Source organism: Ooceraea biroi, chromosome 6 (assembly GCF_003672135.1).
Source record: "Ooceraea biroi isolate clonal line C1 chromosome 6, Obir_v5.4, whole genome shotgun sequence".
NCBI lineage: Eukaryota > Metazoa > Arthropoda > Insecta > Hymenoptera > Formicidae > Ooceraea > Ooceraea biroi.
Genome location: NC_039511.1, coordinates 7,643,376 through 7,662,847, shown reverse-complemented (window position 1 = coordinate 7,662,847; position 19,472 = coordinate 7,643,376). Strand labels below are relative to the sequence as shown.

The window sequence follows — 19,472 nt, the reverse complement described above, 5'->3', positions numbered from 1 at the left end:
CTATGTTACCGATTTAGTTACATCTAAATGATGGCGCTTTCGCGACGAAGTTCGGCCGTCACTCCAGGATCCCCTTAACTGTTAAAACATTATAAGTTTTATTTATTTATGTATAATAGGTCAGTTGTCAAATATATATTATAAAATAAATATATTGTCAAATAAATATTGTCAAAATAAGATTAAATATGTGAAATTATATGTATGGCCATCTTTTCCCTAAAAGTCAGGTAAGATGGCCAATGTTTATGTTATAATATTTTGATAATATAAAAGTTCTAGTAATTGTCTCTTTAATTTCGATAGTATTACATACTTTAATCTTTAGTGAAATAATATACCAAACGCCATTAAAATAATAACAGAAATAAATGTATGTTTTTTGCATTTAAAAAAGCAATGGCCATCATACCCTAAGTTACCCTACATTTTCCATCTCTTGCCCGCGTCGATCGGATAGAGCGAGTTAAAAACGCGGCTCATCTCCGCATCGAGCCACGATAAGGGAGTTCCCGGCGTGCGTACTGAATTATTAGCGCCTTCGAAGTTCTCCGAAGTTCGCAGCGTGACGTTTTCCAGCTCCTTGTCGGCGGTATTCTCACTCGGCTGTTGCTACGGGTGCTGCTGCTGCTGTTGCTAAAGTTGATGTTGCATTCTCTCGAGATTTTCCGTAGAAATTAGAACCAACTTTTTTGCCCTCTCCATAACGCTTGCTTTTGTATTATCTCGATTTTTATGTCTTTCTCCCGTCGATAAGCCGCGATAATAGCGCCGCTAAAATGGGAGCGATAATATAGGGCAAAAACCCACCGTGTTGTACCAATAGTTTTCTCTTGTCCTTCCAGCAACCGCATCTCGACGCGATGCGACGCAGCGTCGTTTTGTATTTGCTCAGTCGATATTTTTCACGTCGCTCTAGCGGAACGTTACCCGCGAGCGTATTGAAAACGCACTCGCGAATACAGCGTATAAATTTATTATCCGCGGTTCGTAGGAAAGCCGCACGCTGATGTTTGTTCAGATGACACAACGCCTCAAGAAGACAAGCGTTTCTCTTTCCGATTGAATGTCTGGCGGTTTTCGTCGCTCTGTTCGAACTCTCATTATCCTCCCTCATCGCGAGAAAGTCGCACGACTGATCTGCACAAGCGTTACCTCGCGGCTTTTATACGCCGACATTAGCAACTGATCTACGCGATACGTAGACATAATGTAACGCGTTGGTAGGTAAGATGCAGGTCCGAAAGCGATATTCATCAGAAGTCGATTGTTTTAGATCGAGCAATAAGTAACCGTGCGGTCTCGGTGGCGTCGTAGTACGCCTCTTCTAGAAATTTTGGGTCATCGGGAAAGACTTGTCGCGCTAAATGTCGAATTTGCGCGCGATCGCGCGGATTTTTGAAAACCACGATATAATTAGCGTTGAGAGATATATCGCGCTGTCCACGACCTTGATGAAAACGATTTTGCGAGATGAGAATGACGCTGAGCTTTTTATGATGACTGCCCTTGGTGAAGAGATCCACGATCGTGTCGCTCGACGACGATTCACGCATAAGATCATCGATTATCACCAATTTCGGGGAAAGCGGATCGCCCGAATAATCTTCCGCGCATGGCAATCTTTCGCGAAATTCGATTATATTATTTTTCCGCACTGTTCCACGTCTCCCTTCCTCGGCATCGTGCTGCAATTGACGATAGGCGTCTTGCTACTCCGCGTAATAGAAGAGCACTCTCTCAAAACGCGCATCAGACATGCGTGATAAATGACGCAGAAAAGTCTTTACGAAGATCGTCTTTCCGCATTCCGTGGGACTGCACACGATCGACGTCCACGGATGTTTCCAGCGTACGTCCATCTCGCGAAATGATCGGAGCGATATCAATGCGTGCCTTCAAAAGCGGGATTGCTTCCTGTCCCCCTCCCTCGAAAATGCCCGTTACTTGAAAGTTTAGCGAGATAAGCTTATCAGCGCGCGGCGGCGGCGGCGGAGAGTTCGCGCCAGCCGAGTGGCACCCGTTTGGCCACGTTGATATTGACCACGGTCCCGATTGACCACGTTGATATTGGCCACGGTTCCGATTGCCCACGTTGATATTGGTCACGGTCTCGATGGACCACGTTGATATTGGCCACGGTCCCGATTGACCACGTTGATATTGGCCCATCGTACCGATAACTTGACAGTGTTTGCGTGGGGCGGGTAATGCAAGTGGAAGGGCTTCTCCTTTGGCGAAGCACCTTCCACCTGCACCCCCACCGAAAAAAATATAAACAAACTCCAGGGGGCCTACCCCGCCCGTGGTGGACCTCGATTGGCGTGGAATGTTCAAGGAACGGACCTCTTTGAACCTATGCGGAATCATTTACTGATCATTAAAAATTTTTCGTTCATACAGTTTTATTAAACAATCGTGCAGTGTCTAATAGTACGGTGTCCAATCGTTCCGCGTGCAAACGGGATACGCCTGTTGAGATTTCTGATTTCCAATGTGTAGTCAATCGGGATCGTGGCCAATGTCAACGTGGTCAATCGGGACCGTGGCCAATATCAACGTGGGCAATCGGGACCGTGGTCAATTGGGACCGTGGTCAATCGGGACCGTGGTCAATCGGGACTGTGGTCAATTGGGACCGTGGTCGATCGGGATCGTGGCCAATATCAACGTGGTCAATCGGGACCGTGGCCAATATCAACGTGGTCAATCGGGACCGTGGTCATTCGGGACTGTGGTCAATCGCAACGTGGTCAATATCAACATGGTCAATCGGAACGTGGTCAATTTCAACGTGGTCAATCGGGACTGTGGTCAATATCAACGTGGCCAAACGGAACTCTCCCGTGCCAGCCTACTCCCGCGAGACCAGCCATCGTGACGGCGGAGGCGCACGAGCTTATTAACCACGAGCAGCGCGGTGCCGATTAGCTGACTAGCATTGCGATGGCACGAGTATAAGCTTATTCGCGCTGATTTGTAATTTCCGAGATTGCAGCGCGCGCGTAATCAAGAGACACGGTAGTGTCTCGCGCCAAGTTCACGCGGAGCGCAAAATGCGCGCGTAGCGGCAGCGAGAGACAGACCGTAGATATTTTACGCGAGACGACTAGTTGAGACTAGCCGAGATTTTCGGATCTTAATAACGCGTGGATTGATCGAGTTAAGAATAGGCTCAATCGATTCTGCGTACTCGAATTATACAGGGTGTCCGGAAAATCGGCGTCAATACTTCGGGAGGTGATTCGGGACCCAAAAAGAAGAAAAAAAAGCTATATAAACATAGGTCCGGAAATAAGTCGTTTCCGAGTTATAGCCACTTTTATGTCAAAAAGATCTTAATTTATAGTCCGCTTGACATCCCTCTTTTTTAAATTTGTTTTAATTTTCAATTTTTATTTTGTTAATTTTAATTTTTTATTTTTTTTTAATTTTCAATTATTAATTCTTTTTACTTATCAATATTTATTTTTAAAATTTTTTAATTTTTCGATATTTATAAATACGATTACATTGTTTTTAAATCAAGGATAACCATAAACAGGAATTTGAAACAAATTAAAGAAAATGTTCAAAATGACCACCTTCAGCACGAATGCAGGCCCTTATTCTTCTATCAAAGGAATCCCGAACTCTTTGAAAAACATTTGGATCCCTCCGTATGTCTTCAAATCCATGAATTATTCTTTGTCTTAAGTCAGCAATATTATTGGGCGCATTTCTGTAAACCATTGACTTTACGTGACCCCATAGATAAAAATCAAGTGGGTTCATGTCTGGTGATCTTGGGGGCCAGGCGACCTGACCTCCACGCCCTATCCATCTCTGGCCATAATTTCGATTCAAATGATCTCTAGCTACGCGGCTAAAATGCGCAGGTGCACCGTCATGCATGAACCACATGTTTTGTCGTATTATTAAGGGGACGTTTTCAAGAAAGTGGCCTAACTCTTCTCTAAGAAATCGTACATAATTCTGGCCATTTACTCTCTCTTCAAAGAAATATGGCCCTATAAGTTCGTCACCACTAATACCCGCCCATACCGTGCAATTAAACTGTTGTTGATGTCTCCTTTGATCGATTGCTTTAGGATTTTCTAAAGCCCATTCATGAAGGTTGTGATAATTGAAAATTCCATTTTTGTCAAAGCCTACTTCATCAGTAAATAGAATATTTTCACAAAAATTCGGATTTTCATCTATTCTGTTTACAACCCATTGGCAAAATTGCAAACGGAGTCCGATTTTTATTGACCAACCGAAAAACTTGTATTTGTGATTCCAGAAAAATTTGACATGATAACTTAAACTTTTTGTATTCCGATAATTAACTGCAATATACTGGGTGTTGACATTCGATTATAATAAAAAAATAAATGATATCTCACAAAAATTACCTTTTTTGAAAAAAGGGGAAAAAGGCGCCAAGTATATGCGCCAATCGCAACCAACCTGTGCGCGAACCGAATGGAACTTCGGAGTCCTGCAAGTTATTGCTGATGTCGTTCTGGAGTGAACGTGCGGCGTGAGTAACGTAATCACTAGCGATCACTGAAAGGATTGGAGCGGGGGACTGGGCGAGACTTTAGATCGTCGATGATCGCTTTTAACCGTCAGTTTATTATAACACAGTCCAACACAAGTAACAGAAGCGTAACTAACGAGTCCGCAGAAGCCGACAGAGTTTCGATATTTATCAGTGAGTTCTTTGTCGCCACCAGACCACTTGATCGCGGCGTTCATGTTTAAGACAAAGTTTAGTAGCGGAGTTGCGGTGCACGGTCTCGATTAACCGGACGACGTTCTTTCGCTAGTAAGCCGGAATTGCACGGCGGCCGATCGTGGGAAAAATTAAACTTTTGTTTAGAACGATAACGATGCGCTAGCGAACGAAGCTGAATCGTATCTGGCTTTGTTCCACACTTGCGATCGGCAGAGACATCTCATGTTTGTTAGCGTTCGGATGATGAATATGAAGCAAACAAGATTCGGCCGATCTTCCGTTTCTGTCCCTCGCACTGTAGAGTTTAGCACGGGGGTGAGTGAGATCGTCGGGTTCAACGCCCGACCGAGCTCGAACTCAATCGACAAATATAACGCAATTCGATAACACGGCTCGAATATGACAAACAGCTGATCGGTCTTCACTTCGCGCTATGACAAAGAATATTCTTTATCCAAAAGACAATGTCGTTCGTTGGCTGAATCTCGAACACAACCAAATAAAAATTAATCTATTAAACAAATATATATATATATATATATATATATATATATATATATAATGGCTTATGGAACTTGTTCAATATAGTTACTGCACTTGTAGTAACCATTGACTGATTGATACTAACATTTAATACGGACAGATACAGTATTTATAGAGGAAACTATCTCTTGCAAAATCAAATATACACAGGATGTTTACAAATTATATAATGATACCACGAGCACATAATGTAGTCCATAAATAGCCCATCGAAAGTGATAATGTAGTCCATGTATATTGACAGAATGTTTATAGGTTGCATAGTGCTATCACGAGTATATAGTCGAAAGCGATAATGAATGCAGTCAAAACATGTTCACAACTTATTTGGTAGTTGCAGTTTGTATTACTTACGAAACACATAGTTTATAGGATCATCTGCAATATTTTTATTTTATAAGAAATTTTTTTGACATATTGCAGACCTTATGAACCTTATGAACTGCGTCATAAATAATACGAACTATATTATTAAATAAGGTGTCAACATGTTTTGCATTTATTATCGCTTTCGATTCTGACATGACCTACACTACTCGAACCTAATAAACACGCTGATGCACATCATCAGTTGCATGCGTTCTGCATCAGCGTTTCATATTTTCGGTATAATGTAACAATGATCGAAAGAAATTGCTGCGAATAACAGCAAAGAAAACTGAATGACATATGCGTAATAAACTTACGATACCTTACAGTATTATAAAACTGATTTTATTTTTACTATTATATATAAGTACTATTATATTATTATTATATATTAATATTATTTTCAATTATATTATAACGTAAACAGCTTAATTCGATATCTTCATGTTTCAATGTACGGGAAAAGTGAGAATATATGTTACGTACTATTAACGTACTATGTACTATAGGTTATGTACTATTAACGGCGAACGTGCAACTGTGCGTACCACATGCAGTTTCGCGCATATAACTAGATAATAGAACAATGTATCGTAAAAAGACAATATACGGTTGAATTCGGGCAAAAATATCCTCTTTTTCAGTTATTATAAAAATGAAAAAATTCCTAAGAATAACAAAAAGAAAATTTTTTTCCAAGAAAAAAGTTTTATTTAATTTTTTTGTTTATGTCAATTTGTAACCCTTAATATACCATTAAACTTTCATTCGAAACATTGTTTTCTATCTCTCTTATTTTGAGAGTTATACGCAAAAGAATGGAAACGTCCTCTTCGCTTTGAGAACATAAATCAGACCTTTAAAGGGCGATACAGCACGAATGAAGTATACCGTTATTCATGTATTGACTCACTCTACACTCTACACACCCACAAAATTGCATCAAAATCAAAGAGTTCGGGTTCGCGGTGTTCCCTTGTGAGCTGGATCCAAACAAAGGTTAATAAGAGCGAATTATTTATAATTGTGAAAAGTTAATGTAATTATAATGAAGGACCAACCGCGATATAAAGGGCGCTTTATTAAAAAGAGTGTGTTAGAGAAGAAGATAAAGAGTAAAGAACACCTATCCAAAAGCAAGCTGAATGGCACAACAATTCTTTGAAGGAAAAACAGTACCCATGTGAAGGGAATCGTGTTGTTAACTTGAAACTACTTGGACAAAATCTGAAATGCCGTATTTGTAAAAACAGTGTTGTCTACGCGACACGCAACGCTCCTTGAATGCAACGTTGCCACATCCACAAAGCATGGTCGCGAACGACAAAGCTAAAGCCAAACCTGTTTCTTCTGTTACGTCCAGAGACTGCACAGTTCCTTGCTTCCAAGGAATTTAGCGATATCTTTTAATTGTCGGTCAATGAGGCGACGCGTCGAGCCGGTCGCGTGCGATCAATAGGGCACCAGTGAGGGATTAGAAGAAACGGTGACACAGCTGTGTCGGATCCGAGGAAATACCCTCACAAAAACCGCAGGTTGTGACGTACGTGTCCGGGCAGGCGCGATATTAGATCCGGATACCGAACCCTTTGGTCTTACTGATCAATTTATAAAAAACAAGCAACAAATTCGGTCGCGCGTGACTGTAGGGTCGCGGTGTATCACTCTTCCTGGAAGAGAAATGATACAGCTGTGCCGGATCATCCCCGGGTAGATACCTCACAGGAACCGCGAGTCCGGCCACACACGTACCGGTGCTTCCGGCTTAAAAAGAAACCATCTGTGGACGGTTTATCGCCTCATAGACCACCCGTCGATATTTGCAATTAAATTAACTAACGGCCCTCGAAAGGTGGTTTCCCGAAAACGCAGTTCCCGGAAAAGCTACCTCTTTTCCACGTCATCCCTATCGTATAAAAGGTGATGACCACTCCGGAGGGCAGCTTTTTCATTCTGTCCGTGTTCACGAACGCAGCTCATTCATTTTTTTCGTGCTCACGAACGTACCTTGTCAGTCTTCGAAATTTGTGCAGAAGTTTTGTGAAGTGAGTGCCGGGTTTAAACACCTTGTTCCCCGAGTTAATTACCACCAACTCAAAACTCGAGGTGCGATTGCCCATACACCACCACGCCATTCCAGAGCGAGCACGAGAATTTCCACCGGACGAGATTTCACTGGTTCATAACCGGGTTCAAGTTTCAGCATACACCTGCAAACAAGTGAGCGTTTTTCTTTAGCTGTCACTCCTTTTTCTTTTCTCTTCCTCTTCTCTTCCTTTTGTTTTCTCGTCATCGACAACTCTTATTCACATTTCCCTCTTCAAGTCTCTTTCACCCTTTTCTATACATTTCTCCTGGACTCATCAGGTATCCCCCTTTAAGTGTTTTCCGGCAAACGATCACGCAGTCCGTCTCCCTCTGCGGGACCATCTAGCAGCGACCAAGCGTCGTTTCCTGGGAGCCATCCAACGACAGAGCCACCGCGCAAAAAAATCGCGACCAAGATCGATCCGCGGCCCCCCCCCCCCCGCCCCCAGCGTGTTCGGCCAGTTCATCGGTCATAATATTAGATCCTTTTTGGCCTCCTTCCCCTGCCCTTTCCGTACAAACAGTTTCTTCCACTTCACATCGGGCATCCTCTGATTCTTCCGTTCAAATACTGGAACCCCTACCTCGAACACCTTCTCCGTTCTCTGTCTCTTCAAGCGTCTCCTCTTCCGCACCCTCCGTTTCTTCTTCGCGCTCCTCTTTGCGTCCTTCAACCCCTTCAACCGTCTCTTTCTCTTTATCTCCTCCTCCTTCCTCACTTACACCCCCGTCCTGTTATTTCTCTCTTTCTGAGCCTTCCTCAAGAGCATCTCTCCAAGCATCACCGCCTAGCTCCCCCCGTTACTCTCCGTCTATTTCTCCAGCTCCCTCCTCCCTACGCTATTCGCCTGTGCAACCTGGCGATTTGGAAAATTTTTCAAATTCTCCTTCTCCTCCTCGTTCTCCGTCGCCCATCAGGGACAACGACATAGTTGAGGAGTTCATCCAGCGTTCACTGGTAGCTCTAGGTGAACGCTTTCTCCACATCTTCCCTCCCGTCACACACCCTCTACCACCTAATGCCATCGTAATAGACCCCGATTTCTTTCTCGTTCCCTCTCTCAGGGCCGCTCTTCGGCACACGAACCCAACCGTCGGGATCCCTCTTATTGTCAGGGGACGGCTATATCCTATCCTTTTCCCCGCCACACTCCTGCGTCGATATTTCTTAAGCAACGATTAATGTTAATCTTAGAAGTAGATTTTAGAAATAGATCGATCTCAGCAATTTTTATTTATGTATTATTATATTGGCTGAGCTGTTTTTACTTCGTTTCCCTTGAAATAGAATTTACTTGCAAAATAACCTTTAAAGGTAAAACATTTGTGTATTAAATATGTTAGTTTCATTTAGTGGATAATTTTTAATGTTAAATTTGGGCAATTGGTTGTGTTAGTCAATTTATAATTAATTACAATCCGCCAGTAAATTATGTTACTGTTTTCACAAAATACACGTTTATAAACACAAAACAACATGATCACACTAATTCTTTTTTTTTCCTGGCAGATGTAACTGATCTTTCAAAATTGTACGCAGACAAAATTTTTAAAAATATAATGTCCATATTAACAAATTAACCGTGAGTTCAATCATTTGAAACCCCTCTGTTCATCCTCAACATCAGCAGGTCGTACAGGGTCCTATCCCAGGTAAAAGGGAAGTTTCCTTGACCTAAAAAGGGACCTACGGGTAGACCGTTCCGGGCTTATGGTAAGATCGACCCCCGTGGTCGTTGACCTTTAAACCGGAGCAAGTGGTCAGTCCGACTCGTGTTTTGGGGGCTGACCGCCACAAGATACGAGAGGCGTCCTGTGCGTCCTTCCTTCGAGCTCACGGAGCTCTGGACGTAACAAAACATGGTGGAGGAAACGTTATGGTATGGGAATGTATTTCTCTCAAAGGACAAGGTCCATTAATACGGATCGAGGGCAATATGGACCGCTTCGTATATGAGAATATTTTGTTCAAACACATGATACCATATGCAAAAAAACATGCCTCGAAATTTGATCTTTCAGCAAGATAACGATCCGAAGTATTGTTCTCAGTATGTTAAAGAATTTTTTAGGAAAAATAAAATTGACGTTTTAGAGTAGCCTAGTCAAAGCCCTGACTTAAATCCCATTGAACACATGTGGGAAGAGCTTGGAAGACGAGTCAGAGATAGAACATTTTCGAATAAAGACGAATTCTTTACAATTCTCAGCGAAGAATGGTTCCTCTTGATCACATCGCGAAATTAATTGATTCGATGCGAAGATGTGAAGCTGTAATTAAAGCAAATGGTTATGCAACAAAATATTAAAGGCATATTATAGTTTAGATATCAAGAAATAATTTACTTCTTTTAAGAAGTAAATTATTTTTTTAAGAAAACTCTTATGTCAAAATACTTTTGAATTACTTGTTTTGTTTTTTTGTTGCGAATACCTTTGTAAACATTATGTAATTATCTTTTGTTGTTACAAAATGTTTAAGTTATTGGTAACTACTTTGCTGAATTTTTTGTCAAATTTATAATTGTATTAAAATAAAGTTATATAAAATAATATCTTTGTCAAAATATTTATGATCGCTACTGTAGATATTGAAATAAAATATAATTATATTATACTTTGCATGAAACCAACATGTGCGTATACTTGATGCCATTTTTGTACATTTTTTTAAAGATAAGGTTATACTAACATAATTAACTGGACATTTATAATAAGAGTAAATTGTATACCTCACTTATAAACAACAAGCAGAAAAGATGAGTAAATGAGGAAAGGTAGCCAGGATATGCACGTGCATATACCGCATTATTTCACATCGAAGTGTATACTTCGGTGGCACAAGATCCACTGACGGATCGGAAGGTACGGCTGCCTATTGCGCTTGCGCTTACATACATTGAAGAATAAAACATCTCTTTTTCTTATATTTTACTTTTTCTCTCTTTTTTACGTCTAGCAATTTAGTTATTACGTGAAATATCTTTTTTATAAGGTACATCGATACTTTCACATTCTTTGGTACATTTACAGCACGTTACATCTATTTTTCATCGTATAATAAAGAAAAATTCCTAACCTTTAAATTTACATCAATTTCGTCTTACCATCAGATATTATAGAAGATATTATAGTAGAAGACATTGGAATAAAAATTTGATAAGAAAGAGATGATTTTCAATGTTCTAGTCGGAAGCTCAGTCATTCGGTTTTTCATTGACAAAGCTGCTCCCTCCGTCACTCTAAAAATGGTATTTGCAGGGGCACGTTGTTTAAAACTCCATCGAATTATGCTTACGATTGTGGGATTATGGCCATATCAGAAAACAGTTATTTGGCAAATACAAGCAGTTTTCTTTTTCGGTGTATACTGCTGCATGTTATTTTCTCAGGTTATTACTCTAATTTCTTATACGCATTATGTTTATATATATATATATATATATATATATATGCTTTATATTATTAAATATTTTATTATCATCGTTAGAATTCTGTCTTTATATTCTTTGTAGTTTACGCCGTTCTTAACGACGACTTGTACTATGGAATGTATCATAAAAAGATTTACACATATTTGTATTACTTTCGTTTTTATTTTGCTTTACTACTCATTCTACTTCAATTCTGAAGCTGTGAGTATTTGAGGTTCATTATTTTGTGCATTATATGAAATTTTCACAAATTCTAGTTCTCGAATACTACAGATTTTGGCAATTAAAAACAGGTAAAGCAAATGGTTGAACATATGCACTTTGACTGGAAAATGTTTGCAAATAGTGATGCAATAAAAATATTTGAAGAATATCTCTTCGAATCTTATATTTTTGCATTATCTCTGTGCTGTAAGTGAATCAGATATGGAATTATAACATTTTATCATTTTAATTCAACTACTCTGTAATTTATATGTATTTTTCTAGTTCTTTATGTAATATCTGCATTTTTCGTTGCGATTGTCGAAAGTAAATCTATTATCCTTGATGTTATCGCACCAATGAATGAATCTCGACCACGAAAACTTGATTTAGATATTGAATTCTTCGTCAATGAAGAACAATATTTCTTTTTCTATTTAGTGCAGGAGTTATTAGGATTAGGGATCGGTACTTGGTCGATGCTTACGACTGGAACGTTCCTAACGACAGTAACAAAACACTTATGTGCCACATATAAAATTGTTAGGTTAACAGATACACTAGTTTTCTTACTAATGGAGTTTATCAACTCTTAATGTTATCTAAAATGTTTTCAGTTATTTAATCCAAAATACAGTAACGGTCCATACGTTACAACTTCCTATTGTTCAAAGAATACAATACATGAACCGGAATATTTGTCTTTCAGTTTACATTCATAGAAGAACATTGGCGTTAGTTTCCAAAATATGTTAATATGTTTTCTATTGATTATATTAATTGTTAATATTCACTCTAGCGTGAATAATTATAGCCAACAGTTTACAACTTTAACAGTAATGAGATGTTTACTAAGTAGACAATTTTTGTTAAAGATTCTGCAAAAGCTTGGTTCTTTCGTTTGATATATGGTATTTTCCAATAGTTTTTATTGGCGTCTTGTCCTTAAGTGGCATTCTATTTCGCGTAAGTACTATTATATTATTAATATGATACATCTCATCACTTATTTCGTGTTTGTTTTGGATTAGGATTACGGACAATTTTCAAAACTTTTATACAATAAGAATATGATTTGTACGAGAATAATTCTACATACTTACAAGGAAGATTAGCCAACCCGGAAATTCAGAAAATTCTGAAACTTTGTGTGCATATAGAGTAGTTTATCCGTAACATAAAACTGTTTTTTTTTCATGCTGAATTACAATTCAAGGGGGTGAAATCACCCCTTGAAGAAAAATATAGGTATTTCTATTTTGCGAAATAACTGCCAAACGGTTGAGAGATGTAAAAAAAAGTTTATACAAAAGTTGCATCTCTTTTATATGTCTACAAAGCTGTGTACGGATAAGTATCGAAAAACTAATGCTTTTCTATTTACCCCCTCCACCACCCCTTAAAATTGAATTTTTTTACTTCATAAATTTACGTCAAAGTACTTCTCCCTGACCTCTTTTCATACGTCGTAATCAATTTATGTCTGTTATATTAAAAAAAAATAAAATAAAAACCTTAAAAGAAAAACTCCCATTCTCAATTCCGCGCGTTTTAGCAGTTTAATTATTAAAATGATTTTAAAAAGTAATATTTAAATTTCTCGTACCGTTGATTTTATAATAGCCTCTTGGTTACTGCGGAAAACAGAAATAAAATGTTTGTTAAAATAATATTCACAACTGTTTATTAAAGCAACTATATATATGATATAAAAATATAAATCACACGGGATAAGTCGATAAGGCGATAAATGGAGTTTTGCACTATCGCGATCCATTGGAACGTCTTTTCTCGCATTTTTATTAGATTATTTTGTAAACCGCACGATAAATAAGATGTTGCATGAACAAGATATTGCACTTTGACATTAAATGACGCAGATTCATATTGATGCACCGATAACCTTGTCGAACTTTCCGATTTACACAAAAAATGTGGGTTGATTCTACAGATTACACATTACATATTGTGTGATTGATTCTTGACTTATTATTAATATATATTAGTAAGATATTCTGTAACGATATAATGATGTCACAATATTTAATTCATAATTTATATCAATTTCAATCATTGTTCGCTTATTTCAACAAGGTAGTTTGTACCTATTTTCAACGAATGTATTAATTGATTTTATTAATCCTCATATATATAACATTTGCATTCGTACATTCGTTTTTTGTACATTCTTTATGGTTTATTTATACATTGAAAATGTTATTAATCGAGTACAACAATACAAGTGTTAGTAGTGACAAATACAGTAAAATTTGCTAATTGATACAGTAATGATATTCTTCGTAAAAATGTTTAAAACAGAAATATTAGTACACGTTCTATTGTTTAATTATACATTACAATAGTTATATTAGTGCAAAATGATATACTAAAGATATATAATATATATATAAAGATATACTAAAAATTACGGATTGTAATTGGTACAGTAATGATATTCTTCATAAAAGTGTTTAAAACAGAGATAGTCGCCACACCACGCACAGCGTATAAAAGCGGCCATCCCACAAATACTACATTTGGGTATATTCTTTTCATTTTTGAAGTAACAGAAATCTACAGGATTTTGAAATTCGGCAGGATGCGTTTTTATATATCCGCTTTTATACCAAGCATATTGAAACAGGTTTTTAAATCTAGGTGAAGAAAACTGATTATGGGTTAGTGATTGCAATTTAATTATTTCATTACGGGAGTGTAGATTAACATCTCTCTTCAAGAATTACATTATCCGAAAATGTTCGCACAAAATTTTTCCAAACCCGGAATCTGAACACATCTAAAGGCTGAATCATTCCCGTTGTCTTTTTTGGAATGGTTAAAAATTGTACCTCTTTGTCTTATGGAATGTCAACTGCTCTAGTTGTCTTGGGCAGTGTCCGTCCATGAATGAGTAACATGCTTTTACAACCAGTATTCAGTAGATACACTTCGCTGAATCAAGTTTTGAAATGTTCAGACGTGAGTTTTCCTAATTTTGAAGCTTGGATGTAAATGTTAACTGGACGGAAAAGAGTTTCTTCCACCCTCGGGCCAAATGTTCCCGTAGACTCCTTCAAAACTATGTATAGTGGTGAAAGAAGACGTCCACTTGCTGAAATAATAAGCATTATAGTATAACTGTGTGTTGTAGAAGATACTGATTGAATCATTGCTTCAACTGTTTTTACTCCTGATTTCGTCAATGTTCGCCTAGAATGTATTTCAAGCTTGAAACCACTCTCGTCTGCATTATAAATTTCTTCAACTCCAAAAACTGGAATGTTTGACTTTACGTTTGAAACAAACGATTTTGCGATATCTTGTAAGTTGCCAATATCTTGAAGCGTAAATTGCGTCCTGAATGTTATCTTGCGGGAAACAATTCTGTGCACATTCTTGAATTTTCAAATCCACCATTTACTTGCCTTGAATTCAGGTAGGTCCACTTGCTCCTTTGCTTCCGAAGCCCATAATCTTAAATTCATGTCATGAACAATAAATTTTCTATCACATGCTTCTTCATACTTTTGCAGTACATATTCCGTAATAAATGTAAATTTATCTGCATTTGTTCCACCTTTTTCTATACTTGCTTTCCATCTGTATAGCTGCTGTAAGGATTTAACCTTATGAAAACTATTCTGTACGCTAGTTAATGTACGACGTGCCATCTTTCCGCTTTTCCAAAACTCTACGGCCTTTCTCTTATAACTCAAGTCGACCTTCCCATCTTCATCATCGACAATACATTCTTCATATTAAAAACTGTCTTCTTCTTCTTTTTCTGCAGGCGTAATGTATTCTACAATTTGTGCTCCATGGGGTTCTGATGGATCAGCAAAATCAAGCACGTAATCATGTTCAAATGATGAACGTACGTCTTGCAAATTTTGTAGAATATCACGAATTTCATTATGCACTTCAATTTCAAAAGGCTATAGGTGTCTGTGTTATACTCGCAATTTGAAACGTAGTCGCTAACATGTTTATTATGTTCGCAACATTAACCGGAGTCATTTTCTATCAGGCAAACTTTTCAACAGAATGCTGATTCCTGTCGTAAATGAGACTGGAAAGTAATACTCCCTCGGGCATGTTTATATGAATCGAAAACCGCGATTACATAAACTTATTCACCGAAAAAATGTTGGAAAAAAGATTATAAGTTGCACCATTTTCCTCATTTGCGATAGTAGTCCAATCTATGCACCAACTTATCTAATTTTTCGTGTGGTTTGCAAAACGGATAGACACATCTGTATTACGTAAATCAGAAAGTTCGACAAGGTTATCGGTGCATCAATATGAATCTGCGTCATTTAATGTCAAAGTGCAATATCTTGTTCATGCAACATCTTATTTATCGTGCGGTTTACAAAATAATCTAATAAAAATGCGAGAAAAGACGTTCCAATGGATCGCGATAGTGCAAAACTCCATTTATCGCCTTATCGACTTATCCCGTGTGATTTATATTTTTATATCATATATATAGTTGCTTTAATAAACAGTTGTGAATATTATTTTAACAAACATTTTATTTCTGTTTTCCGCAGTAACCAAGAGGCTATTATAAACTAACGGTACGAGAAATTTAAATATTACTTTTTAAAATCATTTTAATAATTAAACTGCTAAAACGCGCGGAATTGAGAATGGGAGTTTTTCTTTTAAGGTTTTTATTTTATTTTTTTTTAATATAACAGACATAAATTGATTACGACGTATGAAAAGAGGTCAGGGAGAAGTACTTTGACGTAAATTTATGAAGTAAAAAAATTCAATTTTAAGGGGTGGTGGAGGGGGTAAATAGAAAAGCATTAGTTTTTCGATACTTATCCGTACACAGCTTTGTAGACATATAAAAGAGATGCAACTTTTGTATAAACTTTTTTTTACATCTCTCAACCGTTTGGCAGTTATTTCGCAAAATAGAAATACCTATATTTTTCTTCAAGGGGTGATTTCACCCCCTTGAATTGTAATTCAGCATGAAAAAAAAACAGTTTTATGTTACGGATAAACTACTCTATATGCACACAAAGTTTCAGAATTTTCTGAATTTCCGGGTTGGCTAACCTTCCTTGTTAGTGTAAACAACCCTGAACCAAACACTCTCGTGTGGCATAATTCTTCTAGATCATTACATTACTAATTACATTATTATTACTGATATCAACGGTTACATTTTGCTAAAATACTACCTGATGAAAAAAGTAATTATTTCTGAAAATTAAAAATCCTCATTGGTCAGCAGCACTAGCACTGTATTTTTTATTTTTTAAGGTTTTGTATTTGTAAAGTACGTTGCAATTATAATATATAATTACTTACATAACATACAATAGTTTATTTACAATATTTAATTATATTTACTATAAATTGTTTGTAGCTATATAATGATATAATGCAGTTCGATGACTTGTATGATATTTTAGCATACTTTGGAGTTTTAGTTTGTTATTTGCTATACATGTTTATGACAAACTTTCTTGCACAGTCTTACACTGACCACAGTGTAGAAGTATTAGAATCTACGTAAGAAATAATATATGAATAATTTTATATATTTTATGATATAACTGTTGTATTAGTTATTTTGTTTCTGATATGTATCGTTTCACTGTTTACTGATTAAAATAAACACTGCTGTTTCGTATAAACCTTTATTTGTCTCACTATAAATGTGCGCATTGAACGATTACACAGATCTCTTCGTTCACTATTGGCAACGCCTAGGAGGTACTCGGCCTCTGAGCCAATTTTTGATAATCGTATCCGTGTCGCGACAGCGACTTCGAGGTCGGCTACGTCTAAGAGGTGCGATCCTCTGATCCGAACGTTACACGCGTTCACGGAATGATCGTCGCAAGAGAAGCATATATCGAACTGAACTAACGTATTCACGGATACTCGCAATAGTGATCGCTTTCTCGCGCTCTGCTAGCAAGTCTGGTCTAGACTGAAGCTCTGTCCCACTCTCGATATCGTCATAGCTATTTAATTTGACGAGCGATAGGGAAGAGAACCGCCCATAGGGCTTATTCGAGGACTTTTATTGGATAGTTGCCCATTAAATTGGACGCGATAGACGACTTTGACCGCGAGAAGCCGCGAAACTCGCGGCACCATTGTTCTAGGTGCCGCGATCGAGCTCAAAGGCGCGGGCCGCGCTTAGAATGGTGATTTATTATCCTATTCGTTTATCATATCTTCCCTTGGAATGTTTGCGCCGCGAACGACATATACGCATGTTTCTTAGCAGAGAGAAGCAGGAGAGCGGTCACGCTCGCGTTTTAACTGTAACGTCTTAATCGTGGACATATAAGTTCCACTTGACGCTCCCAACACTCGCGGCGTCATTCTATCTTTATTCAATATTCAGTGAGCAATAAAGACAGAATCACTTCAATCACTTCAATGTCCACGTTTGAGGCGTTACAGTTAAAACGCGAGCGTGACCGCTCTCAGGCTTCTCTCTGTTCTTAGTATCCGCATATGTGTGCACACATGATCGAGTTTCTGCTCGACATGATACTGTTTGCACTAATAATGATTTCTGCAAATAAAAATAATAATTTATAATATTTGTTATTAATTGGATAATTATGTAATGAAATACAATGTGTTCTCATCACATGTGTCATCGCGTGTATCTGGCATGAACTGCGGCTATATTTTCTTAATGTTTTTATTAATTTTTTTATTTATTTAATGTTTCATACTCATATGTTTAAAAACTTGATCTTCGGTAGAATTATTAATGCATTGTTTGTTTAATCTTTAGATATGATACTCTTTGGTATGTAGCACCATTGCCGATACAGAAATTGTTCTTAATTATGCAAAAATCTATAAGGAGTCATAAAATAGTAGTGGGTGGGCTTTTTGTTGCGTCCATAGAAGGATTTTCTACGGTAATAAATATTATGTATACAATAATCTAAGTAATAACTTGGATATATTTAATAAGTGAAAACACTTGCTGAGAAATATTTAATAATTACTGTTCATACAGAGACTAATTCTTGTTTCAGCTTGTGACTTCCGCTGTATCATATTTTACTGTTATGCACGCTATGCGTTTATGAGTATAAAGTGACGAAGAAATAGCGTAGAAGATATAGTTATTCAGAGTAACGCTTTCGTGCATTATAATTGTCCTTAGAAAAATAAGTGATAAAATCTTTCACAGAAAGAAAGGAGCTACCTATGTTATATGTACGTTAGAAATATATGTAATTGGCACTTATTTCGATTTTTTTAAGCAAGACATTACATTAAATTTGACAGTATAAATTGTATTTTATTACTTCATGTACATGTTTTCTTTTTGGGAAATATTTGCTAATTATTATACTTTATAAAACATTCATTACTAAATATATTTTTTGGCACATGTCGAGCATTAGACACAAGATTATTTTACTATATTTGATAATATTGTATATTGTATATTGAATTTCGTGCAATATAAAATCCTATGTTACTTATAATAGTTTAATGATATACTCATTATAGAAGCATATTATTTTAACATTGTCACAAGGTACTAACATGTCTTTCGAAAGTCTAATTATATTAATACGATACGATACGATAATCTGAATATCTGTTAACTTACTATAATATGTAATATTATAATAAATTACATGTTCATAATGAATAAGTTTGTATTTATGATAATATTTATCATACAGTTCACTTTAGTGCACAAAAACAATAAAAGAAAAGAATATAAGCAATAAGCGATATATTTTATGTATATTACAAATACTATACTAGAAGAATTCCAAAATTTGTTATAATTAAATATTAATCGCTTTCGGGATATGGCTTTAGATGTGCATACAGTATTTCAATGTTTTATACTTTCATTAATAGTATTATATCTATACAATAATAAGCAAATAAGAATTAATACATTCCGCCCGGTAAAAAATTTGTTATATATAATCAGACAAAACTGGTTATACGAAATTATTTATCATTTTTGTCTATATATAAATAGATAGGCTTATCTATAAATGGATATGGTATATATATTTGTACATTATTATATAAAGGTATGTAAAGTTTTATAATGAGAGTAATAAATATAAATTTTTGTT

At 36.9% G+C, this 19,472-nt stretch overlaps 1 protein-coding gene across 2 annotated transcripts; it reads left to right on the top strand.

The window, feature by feature from the left end:
- Window positions 1-10,941: 10,941 nt before the first annotated feature.
- On the top strand, window positions 10,942-18,666 carry LOC105284438. Of its 2 annotated transcripts, XM_011347962.3 has the most exons (9): window positions 10,942-11,115; window positions 11,239-11,358; window positions 11,451-11,568; window positions 11,647-11,908; window positions 11,979-12,095; window positions 12,237-12,327; window positions 16,754-16,899; window positions 18,149-18,278; window positions 18,399-18,666. In XM_011347962.3, the coding sequence occupies exons 1-9, from the start codon at window positions 10,972-10,974 to the stop codon at window positions 18,450-18,452; spliced, it is 1,182 nt and encodes a 393-aa protein (XP_011346264.1). In that variant the 5' UTR covers window positions 10,942-10,971; the 3' UTR covers window positions 18,453-18,666. The 2 variants fall into 2 exon arrangements, with proteins under 2 accessions (XP_011346264.1, XP_011346353.1); XM_011348051.3 differs by lacking the exon at window positions 11,979-12,095.
- Window positions 18,667-19,472: the final 806 nt, after the last annotated feature.